Below are 18715 nucleotides of genomic sequence, written 5' to 3' on the forward strand. Positions count from 1 at the left end.
CTTTTGAATGATTTGTAAAAGGATGTAAACGTATTGACAATAATTAAATACGTTACATATAAAAAATATAGGTTCCTTGTACGAAAATCAATCATTAATAAAAAAAAATTTTAACTAAAAGAAAACTGACTTCAAAAGAAAAACTTTTCCAAAACAAATTAATAAGCAATTAAAAGTAAAAAAAATAACGATAATATAATGTAGTTAAAATTATTGTTATTTTTGGAGTCAGTGTCAGCCAAGGAAATAACTCTGACAGAACAGTTTGCTACATTAGCTTGGCTGACACCGACTCCAAAAATAACAATAATTTAACTACATTATATTTTAAATTATTTTTATACTTTTTAGTGCATATTAATATTTGTTTTGGAAAAGTTATTCTTTTGAAGTCGGTTTTTTTTTTATTTTGTGATTTTTAGTGAACCTGAAGTTCACTAACTAATTTGCCACTAAAAAAAGAATCATCGAAATCGGTTGGCGTTATATTGAGTTATTCGTCCTCTTGTCGTGCATATGACAATGAATAGATGTCGTTGTCAGAACACGACCCAAATGAAATGGGACCACACAAAAAGCATCAGCATTCAAATAGACAAAGAATCATCAATATCGGATCACCCAGTCGAAAGTTCTGAGATAACACACTTTAAAAATATACAGTCGAATTGATAACCTCCTCCTTTTTCGTTTGAAGTCGGTTAAAAAGTTATTTTGGATTAAATAATCATCATCAGAGAAAAAAAATCATATAATATCTCCCATCCTGCTTCACATGAGACTTGGTTATCTTCTGATTCAGAATGATTACTTTCTTACTGATTATAGGAAATGACACCTAAAGACATGTACAGGAATATTTAAAAAAAATTGATTCCTACCGTTTGAGGTTACAGAAACTTGTATGAATACAATACAATACCAATCATTACCTTCGTACATAGATTCTATTCGACTCATATTGATTAATAACATACTATTTACAATAATCAAATAGATATTCTATAACGTGAATTGAATTCAATAACATATAATATATGAATAATAAAAATGGTATTCGCTTATCTGCCCCCCTCCTTCTATATGATATGAAAATCCTATTTTATGTATAATATATTATAATATATACATAATATTTATATTATATTATCAATGTGTTAACATTTGTTATTCTTTACATCTACAAAGATGTTGTAAAATATTGATGGTAATATTAATTTTTACAAACAATAGTTTTCAATATAATAAACAAATTTTGAAAAAAGTATGGCCAACTTCAAAAAAAAAAAGAAGTAAAAATAATTTTAATGTACCGACTTTGTTGAAATTATTGATTGGTAAAATTAAAAATTTCTTTTTATTTGTTCGTTCATTTTTTTGATTCGGTTCTTTTTTTTAATAAACTATTTTATATTATTGTTTTTTATTGTTGGAAAATCATTTTGTAAAGAAATCTTTATTTTGTACTTTTTAGTAACTAATTTTGATGAAACAAAATTATGGGGCCGCCTAAAGAGTAAAAATTGGCTGTGATATAGAGAAGCATAAACTAAAAATTTTATTTTGTACTTTTAAGGAAATGTAGTCTACTTTCATCTATAACAATCGAAGTCACTTACACAAGTTTTTAAATAAGTCCATATTTGAATCCATTTTGAAGAAAAAATTATGGGACCGCTTGAAAAGTATAACCTTTCAATTTTTCAAAATCGTCAACAATTGGTAAAGAAATCGATGAACATTCATTAAAATAAATTGGCAGTATATAGTATGTATGGGCACTGAAGTCGTGTGAGTTCGACTGTATTCCCTAAGATAAACTTTCCCGAGGGGGGAAAAACTTTAAAAAAGGTCTTGTTAGCCTTCATAGATTATTATTCGAACATGCACTGCAGCTTATGCTGGAACGATCATTATCTCCATAGATAAATGATATGTTTTATCCACTTTTCAGATTTTGTTTATTCAGTTTTTTCCGGTTTTTTATTACCATTAAAAAACGGCTGAACTAATTATACTGAAACCTCTTTCAGTTCTTAAATACTCAATTACACGTCGAATAAGTCTAGTCACGTGTTAATGTCAACTGGTTCACGAGATAATCGAGGCGAAAGAATCCGAACGAACATATGCACATACGTACACACACACACACACACACACACACACACACACACACACACACAAAGTCGGCCCCATTACATTAACTTCCTCTGGGAAGTTAAAAATACATACAGTCGAACATAAAATCTCTCTCTTTTTTGAAAACCATTAAAAAATATTTTATATTAATATATTCTTAAAAAAATGGTGGAAGCGCAATTAAGTTATACAATATATAAAACTTATATATTTACTGAACGTTTATTTGCGTTCCCACCAAATGTATGAGTGTCGTTTGTTTGATAGAGAACTAAGTAAAAAATGTTTAGTGTAAAACTTCATAATCCGTGATAACACTTTAAATTATACTCTACTGTATTACAGACAAAGGATATTAAAATACTTTTAATTTATGAAGCGATTGAAGTTAAATTGGACAAATCAATATCTAATTCGTTTAAAACTTGAATGAATGAAAAATAAAAACAGTACCTAAATGGTTTGTTAAACATTTAAAATAATTTTTGATAATGTGACTGGTTTGACTCACCTTGTAAACATCCAATAATCCACAGAATACATCAAATTGATTATATAAATTTTGCAACATGTTGATAACCATCATTGGTGTTGCTGTACTACATATTGATGTAAAACCAACAATATCACTAAATAGCATTGTCACATCTTCATGTGTTTTTGCTTCAATCGATTCACCTGTAAAACATAACAAACTTCAGTATCATGTCTCAACCATGCAGAAACTATACTATGAATACCAATGGATTAAACTGAGAGAACTTTATAGTGTCTGTATCAAATTGATGACACATTTTAAAAATCCACATAATGTCTTGTTGGTCATTTTTATTGTTATGTATCCAAATTATTGGTAGATTGTCTTTGGGCTTGTGTGTAAAGCATTTAAAGTACTACTTTTGAGTGAAGTTATTAAGATAAAAGTAGAAAATTTGCCGTTACACATTCCCAAAAAGAGATCTTCTGTTAATAAAATTTGCTCAAAAATATCCTGATCAATCAAACTTCTTTGGAAAACGTTTCCTCAAACGTTTCTTCAAAGATTTCCAAATAGGCGTTTTAGAACCATTATCAATATCTAGAGTTCTATATTTATGGAAATAAAATATTTTCTAGACACTTTCCATAATGAAATGTTATTTGATTAAATTAATTGAATTAAAAAATACCATTAAACAATAATAAAAACTCAACAACAATTTTGTAATCGTAACAATTTATTATTATCACTTGCCGTAAATGAACTTACAAGATTTTCTTCAAGCACACACACTTTCTCATTTTATCTCATATTGTAATTGATTGAAAATAAAGTTTTATGTTACATTTTATTTAACACAGAAAATAATAATAATAATAAATAAAGTATACTCGTTTTACCTCATGTCTATGTATCTGATTGTCTGTCTGTCGGATAGTGGGTGTTAAATAGGTTTATTGGCACGATTGATTATCACCACCAAGTATTAGAAATAAATAAATAAATGTTGGCAACATTTATCTTCTTCATATATTGCTTACACATAAACATATTTTCTATTTCTAGTTAAAAATTATCGTATCAATACTATTAGTCGGATAAAGGAATAGCCATTCTTAGGGAGTCCTCAATGACAGCTCCGATTTCGATGATTTTTTGTTCAAAATGATTCTTTTTGTGTATTATTTAAATTTAGAAACATTTCAGATGGAGAAAATAATCTGGAGGGGAATAGCCAATGTCGCGACTAATGATAGAAGTTTCGAGAAGATATTGATTTTATACTGTTGGTGTCACATAAGAAAGAATTTTTCGAAATCAATCCCCTAAAAGGGTAAAGGGCAACTCTAGGGGATGCAAGTTTGTATGAAAGAATATATAAACCGTCATTTTTGAGGTCACTACTGAACCGATTTTAAAAATTCTTTCATCTATAGAATGCTATATTATCAGCAAATAAAATGGGCTATATTTCATTTTCAAAAAAAAAATTAAAGTTTCGCACCAAAAGTAAAAATCCATAAAAAATTGAAACGGTCATTTTTGAGTTCGAAACTTAATCGATTTTAAAAATTCTTCCAAATATAGAATGCTGAATTATCACCAATTAATATGGGTTGAATTTTATTTAAAAAAAAGTTAGGATTCTGCACCAAAAGTTAAAATCAAATTTTATTGCTATTAGGTTAAAATACCTGTTTTGTGAAAAAAAAATAATGCAAGAATGAATTTTTTATATAAGTTGCACAAATATTGTTTGAACAATATAAATAACTAGCAACTGGATTAAATGAAATAAAAAGAATAAACAAAAAAAAATGCTGTTTTGAAATGTTACATAAAATTCAATTGATTTGTACGCTTTAAGCAATTTTGAAAATGAAAAAATGTGTTCATATATAAATAAAGTAAATAATACATACCAAGCCATAAACGTTTTGCAATATCTGGTGGGAAAATTAAATGTAATAAACTAACATTTTTCTCTCTTTCTTTATCAACAGCACGATTTGCTTCTTCTATTGAACTTTTTAATTTATCCATTCGCCTTCTTAATCCATCCTGTAACAATCCAAATAAATGATATATGTTATTAAAGAGTAATATTTTCATTTTAATAAAAATGAAACGTGAATAAACTAATGAACCATCTTGAATTAATTTACCTTTCAGATAGGTCGCAGTAAGTCAATATTTTTCGAGTTCAATTGACTAGGCAGTGATAATTTTCTTGAAATTTTTTACAAAAAAAAGTTAATCTTATATCCTATTTATAATAAATATTTTTTACCCGACTGAGCAACGCAAGGGAGTGATAATGTGTTTATCAGTCTATGTCTGTTCTTACGTGAACATTCTATATGTCGACCCCCGAACGTCACATTGTGAAAAAGAACACAATGAATTTCGGCAAACTATGTCAAATGGGGTACCATTGAATGGCTATTAAATAGACAAAGTTATCTAAACGGCTGGACTTGTTTTCTTCTTTTCAGTTTATATTTAACTCAGTCGGGTTTTTTGATTTATTAAATAATTTTTTTCTTTAGAAATATCAGAATGATGATTGCCAACTTTGGGAAAACAAATTTGCCTGGTTTTTACTGTTTGTGTCCACTAATTCTTGAGATGATGAGCAATTTAAGTTAACTACCTTCTAGTTAATTTGATTCTGTCAAAAGTACGATAAGTTAATTTTATCAGGGTTATTTTTCCAGAAAATTTATTATGTGGACTTTCGTAAAAGAAGAGGGTTCTGGACTTCACTTAACAAGAATCTCAACAATTTCTGTCTTTGTTCAAATAAGTTCCTAAAATGTTCTCTTGTCCTAGGCAAAATTTTGTATGTATTTAGAATGATTTGAGGGGTGTCGTATATGAAGATAATTTGAAAATTCGACTAAAGAAGATATTTTTAAGTTTAAGAAGAGATATTGTATGTTGATCATAGTAGATTTAGTTTTTTTATATTTTTCTTATCATTATTTTTTATGAAGAATTTCATTATCAAAATAAATAATGAAATCTATCTATGATGAAAACAAAAATTCAATTTTCTTTTAGAATCTAAAACCATTATATTCGCTATAATATTGTTTAAATTTTAGTCATTACTTAATAAAAGGAAGGGAACCGTAAAGAGCAGCCATAATATAACCTATTATAAATATAAAAAAATTTGATGTAATCACAACATGACTTCCTTGTACGGTTATAAATTAGTCAAAATGAATTCAAGTGTAGCCAAGATGGATATTTCTATTGAAAGCTAAATGAAGTGCGTACAAGGTACTTGAATTAAATTTCACGATTGTCGCTTACAAAATCGCTTATATACAAATATACAAAAAAAAGCCGTAAGGCTATAAAGGTACATGAAATTGGATTAAATTTTAATGTTAAATTCAAAGCGTGGGGTAGTCTCTACATTCATTCTTTAAACTAGCTGATTTGATAGATATCGACAACCCAACGCTTTGAATTTTACATAACCATTAAAATTACAAATTATTATCCACATTTTTCATTTTTAACGGAACAAAAGTGCAATATTTTTGTTTTGTTTTGTGTACAAACGTAGATACAGACGGCATCCTGAAAATAGTTAAAATGAATTCTTGGATGCTCCAAATAGATATTTCTATTCTTTTACTTAGTACAAGGAAGTAAAAATTGTAAATCAATATTCAATTATGTGAGATAACTTTTTTCTTTACTCATATAATAAATTATGGTTTTTTAGCAGTGCGTATCGAAAAAGGTTGTATGGTTTAATAATAGATATATTTTTAAGGAAAAAGTATAAATAATAATCGCCATCGTCAAGTTTTTTCAACCATATAACAATTTGATAAAATGTGCGTGGCATAGTCAATTCGATTTTTTTTTCTTTTTTTAAAACAATTTTTTTTAATAGGAGAAAAACTTCGAACAAAAAGGTGTAAATACCATCATATTTTTATCTATATCCAAGGTTGGTTATACCCTTTTTTGTAAGTTTGTATTAATGGGAAAGCACGTACTAAACTGTGGTTTTCAAATAAGCTTGAGTTTTTATTTCAGGTATGAGATAGTTATGAGAAAATTTAATTATATTATCCATTGATGATAGGGGTGTAAGTATTACCTATATAGGGTTTTTCAAGAAGAATGGTACTTTTTAAAATTATTAATATAAGAAAAACCACTCAACGAAATTTGCACAATGAATGCGTACAGTGAGTTGGGCAATCGCAGAAGTACGTTGATAATGCGTCATCAAAACTTTATTTACGCCTCTAAAATGTGAAAATAAAAATTTTAAATTTGTCACGAGTTGTCATTTGTTTTTGTGAAAAAAGAACGTTGTTAGTTTAGATTTTGACAGTTATTTGGCTAATTTGATTGGTTGAAAATGATATAGCTTCCTTTTAAGCCTTTTTAAGCTTATTTGATTGGTTGAAAATGAGAGTGATAATGAAAAAGAATGAGAAAAGTAGTTCTTATCTTATGGGCGTAGACAGAGAAAATTGTGTTTTGTTTGAAAGGTTAGACAATAAAGTTTTGTTGTCTCAAACAAGGCTTCTCTGACAAAGCTCAATTCACTTCTCCACTTCTTCAAGGCTTCTTTGACAGGGCTCTATACTTTGTGTACAATCATAGAGCATAAAACGCAGTTACCTTTAGTATGTTTGATAGTTTTCAAATTTAAAAAGTATCACTCTTATTGAAGGACCCTATACTTCATATTGTTGTTTGTAGAAGATTGGAAAACAGAATTTATTTAATTAAACAAAATGAAAGGTACCTCTATTGAAGGTGTTGATATCAAACTTGTTGAGTTAGTTTTAGATTGGTTGCTAACAACACTTTTGATTGTCGTATAAACTAATGCCTTTCATTGACACAGACATTCAGCTATTGTAAACGATGATGAATGGCATTATTTTTAATTCCCATGCTGGGTTTCAGGTGCAAAAAGCTAGAAAATACCTAATGTTTAGTAAATGTTTTATGAAGAACAATAGTTATTTACTATTTTATTATGAACGGTTTTCTAATTTAATAACTCTTTTTTTTATAACCCAGATTAAGTTCTACTCCGAATGAGTAGAATGATGAAATATTGGTTTGAACTAGAGGCCTTCGAGTGACGGTCTGGTCCTTTAAATTTTTTGATTGTATTAGTCATATAAAGAATTATGGCGCGTTTACCACTCATGGTAAAGAAATATGGTGCACTATGGAATAGATGAAATTTTGCGGAAGAGTCCAAGACTTTTAGGGTCTCTAATTTATACAACAATCGAAAGTTCCGTTTGATTTTAACACTAAGATGTCAGCACCACTAGCTAAATTGTGTACCATCCTTAAGCAACTCAGCTGATTTTTCATTGAATCAAAAGGCAAAAAATACCTACTTTATGATACATTTTAATGTTCTGTACTCTTTTATATGTGTAGTGGTATGCGCGCATGGTTTATAAGGTTGTAAATAAACATTTCCGTTAAATATTATGTATCCATGCTCGTTGCAAACAGTAGTTCTTTTTTCTATCGCTAGATAGAGTCTTTCTTAATATTTAAATCCAATTAATGAGCTGCAGCAGTTTATTACACGGTCTAGAGTAAAGTGATCTGGATAACGGTCTAGTGATCTTTAATTTGACAAAAGGAAATTGATAGAAAAGGTATTGATATTTTCAATAATTATATCGGGTAATTGGTAACACATCAAAAAATTTGACTGTCGATATAGTCCAAAATCGATTGCATGATTGTTTTGCCAATAAGTTCTAAAATTTTGAAATGATTTTTTTTTTGAACACTCTGTAAAATGTAATGACGTCTTCTTTTTAAACATCAGCAAATAGTTTGACTCGAACAATTTGTGAAACAAACGAATTTAAGAAATTTATGCTCAATTCACAATAGAATTCCAATAGAAATCCTTAAAAAGGAAATAATGAAATGTTCACAAAATAAACTTGATTAAGACATCAAGAAATACCTAGAAAAGAACACAGACGAAGTTTTTAATAAAAACATTAGCTTGAATAGTTGAGTGAATAGTTTCTATAATCATATAGTCAGGTGAAAAATGTCCTATTTGTAAATCATCATGATATACGGATATTTTCAGTATTAAATTTAGTTTAAAAAAAAAAAAACTATAAACATACGTTTTATTGCACTAAAAAAATGATAATAATTCAATTGTACCCCACGCTTTGAATTTTGCGTTACAATTTAAAATTATTGTTCCTTTGTAAGCAATAAAGCGTGTTTTCTAGTTTTTTAAATTTATAATTTATTTTCTCATTTTTTAATTTCACTAAGTAAAATATCGTGTTACTCTTAGAGTAACAAAATACAATTTCAATAGAATTATTAATTTGAATGTGCTTCGACCTTGTGGGGAATTAACCTTTTTGTAACATTGTAATATGTATAAAACTCAGTATATACAGGTAATTTTGATCCAAAATGTACAAAAATCGGGTGCATTTGATGAATGGACGAATAGTTTTCGAGATAAGGACTAAAATCGATACAAATATTTCGATATCTCAGAAACTCTGCATTCAATCATTAAATTAACCTGATTTTTATACGTTTTGGATCAAAATTACCCCATCCAACGAGTTTCATCAATTTCCAAAACAAAAACTTTTTTTTGCGTCTTTCTCGATTTTTTTAATTTTCAACAGTAATTGCTAATAAATTCAATATTGGAGGAATAAATTACAATAAAAACTCAATATTATATATACTATTAATAAGAACAGATCAGTTAAAGTTCATAAATAAACAAAAAGGAAGAGAAACATATTATAACACGTTTTTTTTTCCTCAGTTCAATTAAAATAATACTCAACTATAATAATATAATACCAAAAAAAAAAACTCTTAGCATGTGAATTTAACATTTACATTAATCATGAAGTTTTGTGTTGTTACTTAACAATTTGTGTACAACAAAAAATTCATATAGTCTTTTCAGGAATATAGTTCATAATGATCGTTTTCATACCATTAAAAATTAATATAATTACTCCATTACTTTATGTAATTTTTACTTTTAACCAGAATAAATCAGTATAAGTGTTACAAACAAGAAAAGTCCAGCTGGACTTTAGCCTAGGCTTAGTTACATTACTTGATCAAATGTTCGGGAAAAGTTGTAAAAACGATGCCAAAGATATATGCAGCAACATTAAAAAAGTGGTAATGATTCTGGAAGAAGAGTCTAGTATTTGGCCAAAACATGCGAAATCAGCATATTTATGTTACCATCTAGACTACAACTTTTTACCACGATGTGGTAACAGTTTTATCTATCGAGTCTATCGAAATAATATATCAAGTCTAGCTGAATGGTACACAATTTTTATTCCATGTATATATGAAATATACATAGTATATTCAGTTTAGTCCCAAGTTTGTACCGCTTAAAAATATTGATGATACGAAAAAAATTTTGGTATAGGAGTTCATAGAATCATCTAATTAGCCTATTTTCGGTTGTCCGTCCGTCCATCTGTGAACACGATGATTCAAAAACGAAAAAGATATCAAGCTGAAATTTTTACAGCGCACTCAGGAAGTAGGTAATACGTGAGGTCAAGTTCGTAAATAAGCAGCATAGGTCAATTGGGTCTTGTTGTAAACCGTTGTCAATGTTAGAGATAGAACAAAAGTTTAAATGTAAAAAATGTTTCTTATAAAAAAATAAACAACTTTTGTTTGAAACATTTTGTAAACACACTGTTTACTCACGAGGGCACAAATTATATGCAAATTTTATAGTATGTATTTATATGTTATTATCAGTTATGTATGTGTGACAATGGCATGTAGTATATGTGTATAATGTGAATCTTGGAAATAAATGACAGTTTTTGAATAAACACTTGTGTTGCTCTGAAAAGAGTTTATTTTTATAAATTAATTACATGAATAATCTTAATACTAATTACATAAAGGAATTAATTATTTAATTACCTGAAAAGAGAAACGACAATAATGTCAATTCTCACAATGACATTTATTCCCTCTCGAGTTATCAAATTATATCTAGTTTTTATTATGATGTATACAAAAGCAAATCTATAGTAACAACAATTAACATACGAACATACCAACCCGCGGTCAAGTGAGCGCTGGGGTAATTAATTAAAGAAATGCATTTCTTTACATCTCCCCCCTTTGGGTAAAATTTTACGTATTTAGTAAAATTTTAAGATATTTCAATATATAATACTATCTTCTATTGATTCTTAATTTTTCTTTTCATCTTCTTCATATTCTACATCTTTTGGTATTAGTTTAGTTATGTGAAAAAAATTAGATTCTAATTTTCCACGCCCTGTGTTTATTTTGTAAATGGAATCAGATATTTTTTCCAGTATTTGGAATGGTCCTATTTTCAGTTCATCTAATTTTTTTCTGTTTAGTTTGTTTCCATTTTCTATGTAGACCAAATCTCCTTTCTCAAATACATGTTGCTTTCTATGTTTATCAAATTGTTGTTTGTTATATTTATGTGACCGAATTGTATTTTTTAATGCTATCAATCTATCTGATATCCACTCTTGTTTTGATTTATTATGTTTAAGTTCATCTGGTAATATCGATACATCTGTGCCATTCAACAGGTATTTGGGGGCAAATCCTGTAACTGTATGCTCTGTTTCATTGTACCTTTTTACGCATTCCTGTGCGATTGATGTCCATGCTAATTTTTTTCCTTTCTCATTTATTTTACATCTTATTTTGTTTACTAATGTTTGATTTAATCTTTCGTTTAATCCGTTTGAAAATGGTGAGTTTACTGCCGTAAATATTATAGTTGTATTGTTTTCTTTTAAGAATTTCTTAAATTCTTTTGAATTTATTCCTGGATATTGATCCGTAAGGAGTGTTTCTATTTTTTCGGTTTCATTAGTATTTTTAATTAGTTTTATAAAGTCATTTGACATTTGGGTTTTTGATGTCACTATAAATGCATACCTTGTAAAGTGATCCACTAAAAGATGCAAGTATTTCTTTGTTGATCTAGATCCACCAAAACCCCCTATTGTATCAATTGATACTATTTCAAAAGGTCTGGTTGCCGGTCCCAGATGTGACATTAAACCATACTTTTTTGCGCCTCTTGACTTATTTTTTATACAGATCTCGCAGTTGTTTATTATTTTTTTAATATTTGTTGTCAAATTCCTTGCTGTATATGTTGTACCAATTTTTCTTTGGGTTTGTTTAATGCCTATGTGACACATCTCTTCATGGATCTGTTTTATTAATTTCTTACTAAAGTCTTCCGATATTATTATTTTTTCTGTTTTGTTATTTATCTTGTAATATACATTATTTCTTAATATTAATTTTTCTTTTTTTTGTTGTAGATCGCCATTTTGTTCTTGATCTATTATTATTTCATTTAATGTTATTAAATTTACAACTTTAAGTTGTTCATCTTCATTCGCATTAGCTTCTAATACTGGGTTTCTGCTAAGGCAATCAGCTTCTACGTTACTTTTTCCAGGTGCATATTTTATTTTGAAATCATACTGTGATAAATAGTACGTCATATCTCCCAGTTCTTCGTCTGGTCTTGATCTTATGTTTAGATCCTCTAGAGGTTTATGGTCTGTGATTACCAAAAACTGTTTTCCGATCAACCAGTATTGCCAGTAACGCAAAGCTTCTTTTATGGCTAAACATTCCAAATAGATAGCTTTTTTTTTCTTTTGAGCTTCATTTAATTTCTTTGAGAAGTAAGCTACAGGCTTTTCTTCACCATTCTGTTGTATCTGTTTAAGTGTTGCTCCAACACCTAGTAGACTTGCATCTGTGTAGATTTTTATTGGCAGTTCATTATCAAAGATTTCCAGAATTGGTTGCGAGCATAACATTTCCTTTACCTTATCAAATGTTTCTTGACATTTATCTGACCAGATAAATTTTATGTTTTTCCTTAATAAATTATGCAATGGATCCAGAAGAATTGCGTTCTTCGGTATGTATTCGTTGTAGAAATTTATTTTCCCCAAAAATTGTCTTACATTTTTTTGCGTTTTTGGTATTGGAAAATTCTTTATTGCTATTAGGTTATCTTTTAATGGTCTAACTGTATTATTTTCTATTATGTGACCAAGATATTTTGCCCAGCTTGCTGCAAAATGGCATTTTACGAATTTTAGTCTAAACCCTTCTATTTTAATTGCATTAAACAATTTCTCTAAATGTTGCCTATGGTCATTAAAGGATTTTGAAAACACCAAAATATCATCTATATAGTTAACTGCAAATTCTGTCAGCTTGTATTTCCTTAAAATATTACTTAGTATCCTTTGGAAGATAGCTGGAGAAGTCTTTAGACCGAATGGCATCACTGTCCATTGATAATGTCCTTCTTGAGTCACAAATCCTGTTTTTTTCCTATCCCCAACTCGTAATGGTATAGACCAAAAAGCAGAGTTTATGTCTAAACTTGAGAAATATTTGCAATTTCTTGTCTTTACCATAAGATCTTCTATTATCGGAAACGGTTGTGCTTGAGGAACAATTATTTTATTTAAATCCCTGAAATCTATGCACATTCTTGTTTTACCTTCACCTTTTTTTTCTGCTAGTGTTACCGGAGCCGCAAAGGGACTGTACGATTCTTCTATTAGTCCTCTCTCTAGCAATCTTGATATCTGTGTTTCAATTTCTTTTCTATCTTCAATCGAACATCTGTAGGGTCTTTTGCTGCAATATTTTTCTACCGTTAGGTCAATTCTGGCTTCGTATTCTTTAACTGTGCCTATATCATATTTATCTTTTGCAAACAAACTTTTATTTTTATCGATTAGAAGTTTTATTTCTCTTTCTTCATCTTCTGATAAATTTTTGTCAATATTATATTCTGTATTTTCTATGTGCTCGTTAAAGTTCACTGAACTTCTTTTAAAACACTCTTTTTCTATTTTCTCAAAATTTGATGTAATATCTTTATTATCAATTTTCTTTACATCATCTTTTTCTCTTCCTTGTTTTATTTCAAGGTTTTCATCTTGAGTTAAATGAAACTCTTTTATTAAATCTAATCCGATTAAAAAATCGTATTTGAAATCTTCATTATCAATAATATGACAACAAACTAATTTTTCTATGTTAAATATTTTAATTTTTAATTTAGTCAAACCACAAGTTTTTTGATTACCATTAATTGTCTTTAAATTAATCTGATTATTATTATTTTTATTTTCTTTTATTTTTAATAATTTTGAATTAATTAATGAAATATTGGCACCTGAATCATATACTCCTAGCACCTCTGTTATATCATTAATTAGTAGTTTGACTGCAATTAATGGCATTATTCGTTTTTTTGTTCTTCTTCAATTAATTCTGCATCAATAGCATTGTTTACTGTTTGAACTCTTTTTGTATAATCATTTTCTTTGTAGTAACATTTATTCTCTGGGTGATAACGTACTCCTTTTTTTAATCTATTGCATATAGAGCACGGAGTTCTCTGACCTGGTTCTTTATAATCTGATTTTGTTGTTTTTTGTTTCTCTGTTTCTCTCTTCCTTGCTAAGAACTCATATTGGCTAATCTCTTTAAATAAATCTGTGGTTGTCTTTAGTGATTCTTTTTTTATTTTATTCATAATATTGTCCGGTAATCCCATTACTATTAAGTATATCATTGTAGAATCATCTATGTTTCTATTCACTTCAAGAATCAACCTCTCCTTCTTTGTTGCATATTCTAATATTGGGCCTGTCTGGTATCTAAAATTAAAGGCATATTTAACTTGTGACCAACCTTTAATTTCATAAGTTTCAAGAAATTTTGCAGTCCATGTGTTCCAATTGGACTCTACGGTATATTTTATTAGCATGCTGCTATACCAATCGTGACATTGTTTTTCTAATAAGAACTTCAAGATTTCTATTTTTTTTTCTTCTTGATTTATACCAAACCTTGTGCATTCTTGTTCAAACTCCTTCAACCACTGTGAGGCGTTTGATGTTCTGTTAGAAAATTTATTAATTGTGAATCTCTCAGCTACTTTAGCTAAATTTTTTAATTTGCTTTCATTATCACCACCATTATTGGTTGAAATGTTTTGCACTGAATTTTCTATGATTGTCTCTTCCAAGTAGGTATTTCCAAATTGAATATTTTCTTCATCATCTAAATAGGTACTCCTTAAATTTTCATCTAATGCAATCCATACCTTTCTGTATTGATTTCTTCTTTTTAAAGAGTTTTTGACTTTCTCAAAAGTATTTGTTGCAATAACATAAGTGTGATTTTTTGTTGGTTTTAAGTCATCCGGCACTTCGAAATTCCGCCCATCTGGAGTCGCAATTGAAGTTACACATATAATATTTGACTTATTATCTGAGCTCGGTAAAAGCTTGAAAGTGAATTGTAATTTTTCCATTGTTTTAATGTATATATATAAATATATTTCTTTCTTCTTGTTTATCTATTTTTTTCTTGACGAAATTGTCGTTTTATAATGTGAATCTTGGAAATAAATGACAGTTTTTGAATAAACACTTGTGTTGCTCTGAAAAGAGTTTATTTTTATAAATTAATTACATGAATAATCTTAATACTAATTACATAAAGGAATTAATTATTTAATTACCTGAAAAGAGAAACGACAATAATGTCAATTCTCACAATGACATTTATTCCCTCTCGAGTTATCAAATTATATCTAGTTTTTATTATGATGTATACAAAAGCAAATCTATAGTAACAACAATTAACATACGAACATACCAACCCGCGGTCAAGTGAGCGCTGGGGTAATTAATTAAAGAAATGCATTTCTTTACATGTGTATTGTGATTAACACTGTCTATACATGGCATTTCAACAATTAATTCAGTCAATTGTTTGTTTTCACTTGTTTTTCAAAGATTAGAAAAACGATAGAGTAAGTATGTTGTTTGAAATAGTGTCCATTTCAGTTTTGACGCATGTAGTTCCGAGAAGAGCATTTCTGAACACATATTCTAACTCTACTACTACTTACTTTATGTAATTTAAGTATCTGCTCGAAGATTCTATAAGAAGTGAATGTATTTTTAAAGTTACCATAGGAAAATTGTGAAAAACAACTTACTATTCTTATCTTTTTTGCACATTTATAATTATCGTATAGGTGTAACATTATATTTTTCTAGTAAAAAATGCTTGAGTTTTTATATTTTCTCCGTATTACTCTTAATAAACATTAGGCACGCCTAAGTCATAATTTACTTTCATTAAAGAGATTGTGTAAGTACCTTAGTATATAGTTTTTATTTAATTTTTTTTGTGCTTTATTAAAAACTTGGCGTCATCATATAATAAAGTGTATATATAAACAAAGCTATTAGAATGATTTATTTTTTATAAAATATAAGTTAGAAGGCATTATGAACTTTTATTTATTTAATATTATTATTATAGTAAATAAAGTATGAAGAATGTTTAGGGAAAATTATTATCATTTTGGGAACGTTTTAATTTTTTTTAAACCGTTTAATACATTAAAGATTTGGTTTTTCATAAAGATAAGAAATCATCCTTTTATCCGACGAACGCATAATATATATGTGTCACATGTCTCTAGGCGTTTTAGTTGGTCCACTGTATATCAATAAAATAAATAATTAAAACAAATAAAAAACCCGACTATATTAAATATGATCAGAGAGGAAAAAACGAGTCCAGTAGTTTCTAAATCGACTTGAATCCGAGAAGATTTGAGCCGATTTAGATATTTAATGGGCCCCGACTGTTAAAGTCACTACATAAACACCTGGGCTTGTTTCTTTCTTATCAGATTTTATTTAACACAGTCAGATTTTAATTTATTTTAAATTATTTCTTAACTTCCCAGGGGAACAACGGGCTAGATCCGAATCAAACCTTTTCAATGTGATGTCTGTGTGTGTGTGTACGTATGTGCGTATGTCGTGTGTTCGTTCGGATTCTGTTCAGTTATGGCATTAACACGTGACTGGGCGTAATCGGGTTTTTAAGAACTGAAAGAGTTTTTAGCAGAATTAGTTGAGCGGCCTTTTAATGGTAATAAAAAAACTGGAAAAAACTGAACAAACAGAATCTAAAAAGTTGATAAAACACATCTTTATCTATGGAGATAATGATCGTTCCAGCATAAGCTGCAGTACTTGTTCGAAGAATAATCTATGAAGGCTTACAAGACCTTCTTTTTAATGTTTTTTCCCCTTCTGGGAAGTTAGTTGTGTGGACTACAGGAGTCGACCTCAGTATCACATCCACTATGTGATACTGCCAAATTTATTTTATTTTCGACTTTTTAGTGTCCCGACATTAAAAAAACCCTGTTATTAGACTATTTTAAAAGTTTTTAAGCCAATTTATTACTCCTTATTAAATTTATACGTATAACTTATATAAATTTTTTTTTAATCCGCTTTGAATTACCTTTATTTTCATACCATACTCGATAGGTTTGGTTTTTTCAAACACCTATTTAAGAACCTTAAAGGTAACACACTGTATATAAGTACACGTCACACCAAATGTTTGGCAGAGGTATAAGATAAGACATCATACTTAAATTACTATAAAAGATTGAATCTTTAAATTTTATGTTTCGGTTTGGAAATTATTTTTTAGACAAACCTTCATTATATAATATACTTTATAAAACACAGTTTAAAAAAGTATTGAAATCGAAAAACTCGTATAATTGCAAATGTTGAGAATTTGTTATTTCAACCAGATTAAGTGACATGAATAATCATGAAGGAACAAAAAAGAATTTTTATTTAACAATATACGAAGAAGAGTAGTAAAGTCAGATTTTTTTATTTTATTTCCGTCGAAAGTTTATGTATATGTGGTTATCTATCTGTAAACACAGTTTTCAAAAATTGTTGGGGCCCCTATGAGCTTAGAAATTAAGAACTTAACTTAGAAACTAAGAAGAGAAAAATGATCAATGAAAAGATTGTTAGATTAAATTTTCCCTTGATTTGATTTTGACATTCAAGGCCATTTAAAAATCAACTTGTGCTCAAAGCTACAAAAGAAAAAAAATTTAAAAAGTAAAGTAATGTTTAGGTTTGACAGAAATTGAATGTAAGGTTTTACTTTAAGAACAGCTTTACACCTGAAAATTTTCCTAGTGTGCTTTTTCCTTTCACATTTGTTTTCTATATCAGAAGTCCGATACTTTTTGAAAACTTTGTACCTATATATACTTTAGGAAACAATAGATCATGTTAGCGTGATGTTCTGTGGTGCGCTTTAAAAACAATGTTTGATATATCTGATGCTTTCTGCTTGATGTTTTCAGGATGAGGGACCTACAAAACTTTTATTTATTTTTTCATCCAATTTACATAAAATACATTTATTTCGATACTAAATTACATATAATCTTATTGGCCTTTTTAATATAGCTTTAGATAAAAAAACAAATTTTGTTGATTTTCTATTGAGAAAAAACTTTATTCCTATTTACTTTAAGGCATTTAATGCTGATTTACTATTTTTAGTTACATAACACAAAAAGTAACTAGAATTTTGAGATCGAAGTCTTCCATTTCAAATCGAACTTACCAGACGTCAATGGATATGTTTTTTGAGATCTATAACTTTCCCATATAATTTTTTTTGAATTGGCCATAAACTTTCTATTTTATCGCAAGAAAACCGTTTTTTTTAGATTTTGCGAATTTTTTATTTTAACTTAGCCATTGATTAGCCGTAAACAAAGCGCTATGTTTCTTGGCTTGTTTTCTTCTATAACAACGTATTTTTTGTTTTCTAATAGTTTCATCAGTCATCCATTCCGCAGGTTAATTGGATTATAAGCTATGAACATCTCGATCAAGTTAACTTTGAAACAAAAAAATTAAAATAATTTCATCCGTTTCGGACCTACGAACCACAGACAGACACACAGAAACACAGACACGTTAAACTTATAATATCCCTGTTTGTTATTCGGGGTTTAAAAATGAAGATAAGCAAATTAATCTTCTTTGATCTTTGAAGCCTTCTTTTGTGATTCGTATCTGATACCACGTAAGAAGCTAAATTCCAAATTTTGTTTTTTAA

The 18715-nt window shown here is 28.5% G+C and overlaps 1 protein-coding gene across 1 annotated transcript in view; it reads right to left on the reverse strand.

Moving 5' to 3' along the window:
- Window positions 1–18715, reverse strand: part of LOC123298691 (head-specific guanylate cyclase) — a 262949-nt gene that overhangs the window by 59517 nt on the left and 184717 nt on the right. Inside the window, exons 7-8 of the mRNA XM_044880783.1 lie at window positions 4546–4684; window positions 2654–2820 (exon numbers count right to left, since the gene is read on the reverse strand). Coding sequence (XP_044736718.1) covers window positions 2654–2820; window positions 4546–4684 — 306 coding nt within the window. The remainder of the gene's footprint in view (window positions 1–2653; window positions 2821–4545; window positions 4685–18715) is intronic.

The sequence above is a fragment of the Chrysoperla carnea genome, chromosome 4, assembly GCF_905475395.1.
Source record: "Chrysoperla carnea chromosome 4, inChrCarn1.1, whole genome shotgun sequence".
Taxonomy (NCBI): domain Eukaryota; kingdom Metazoa; phylum Arthropoda; class Insecta; order Neuroptera; family Chrysopidae; genus Chrysoperla; species Chrysoperla carnea.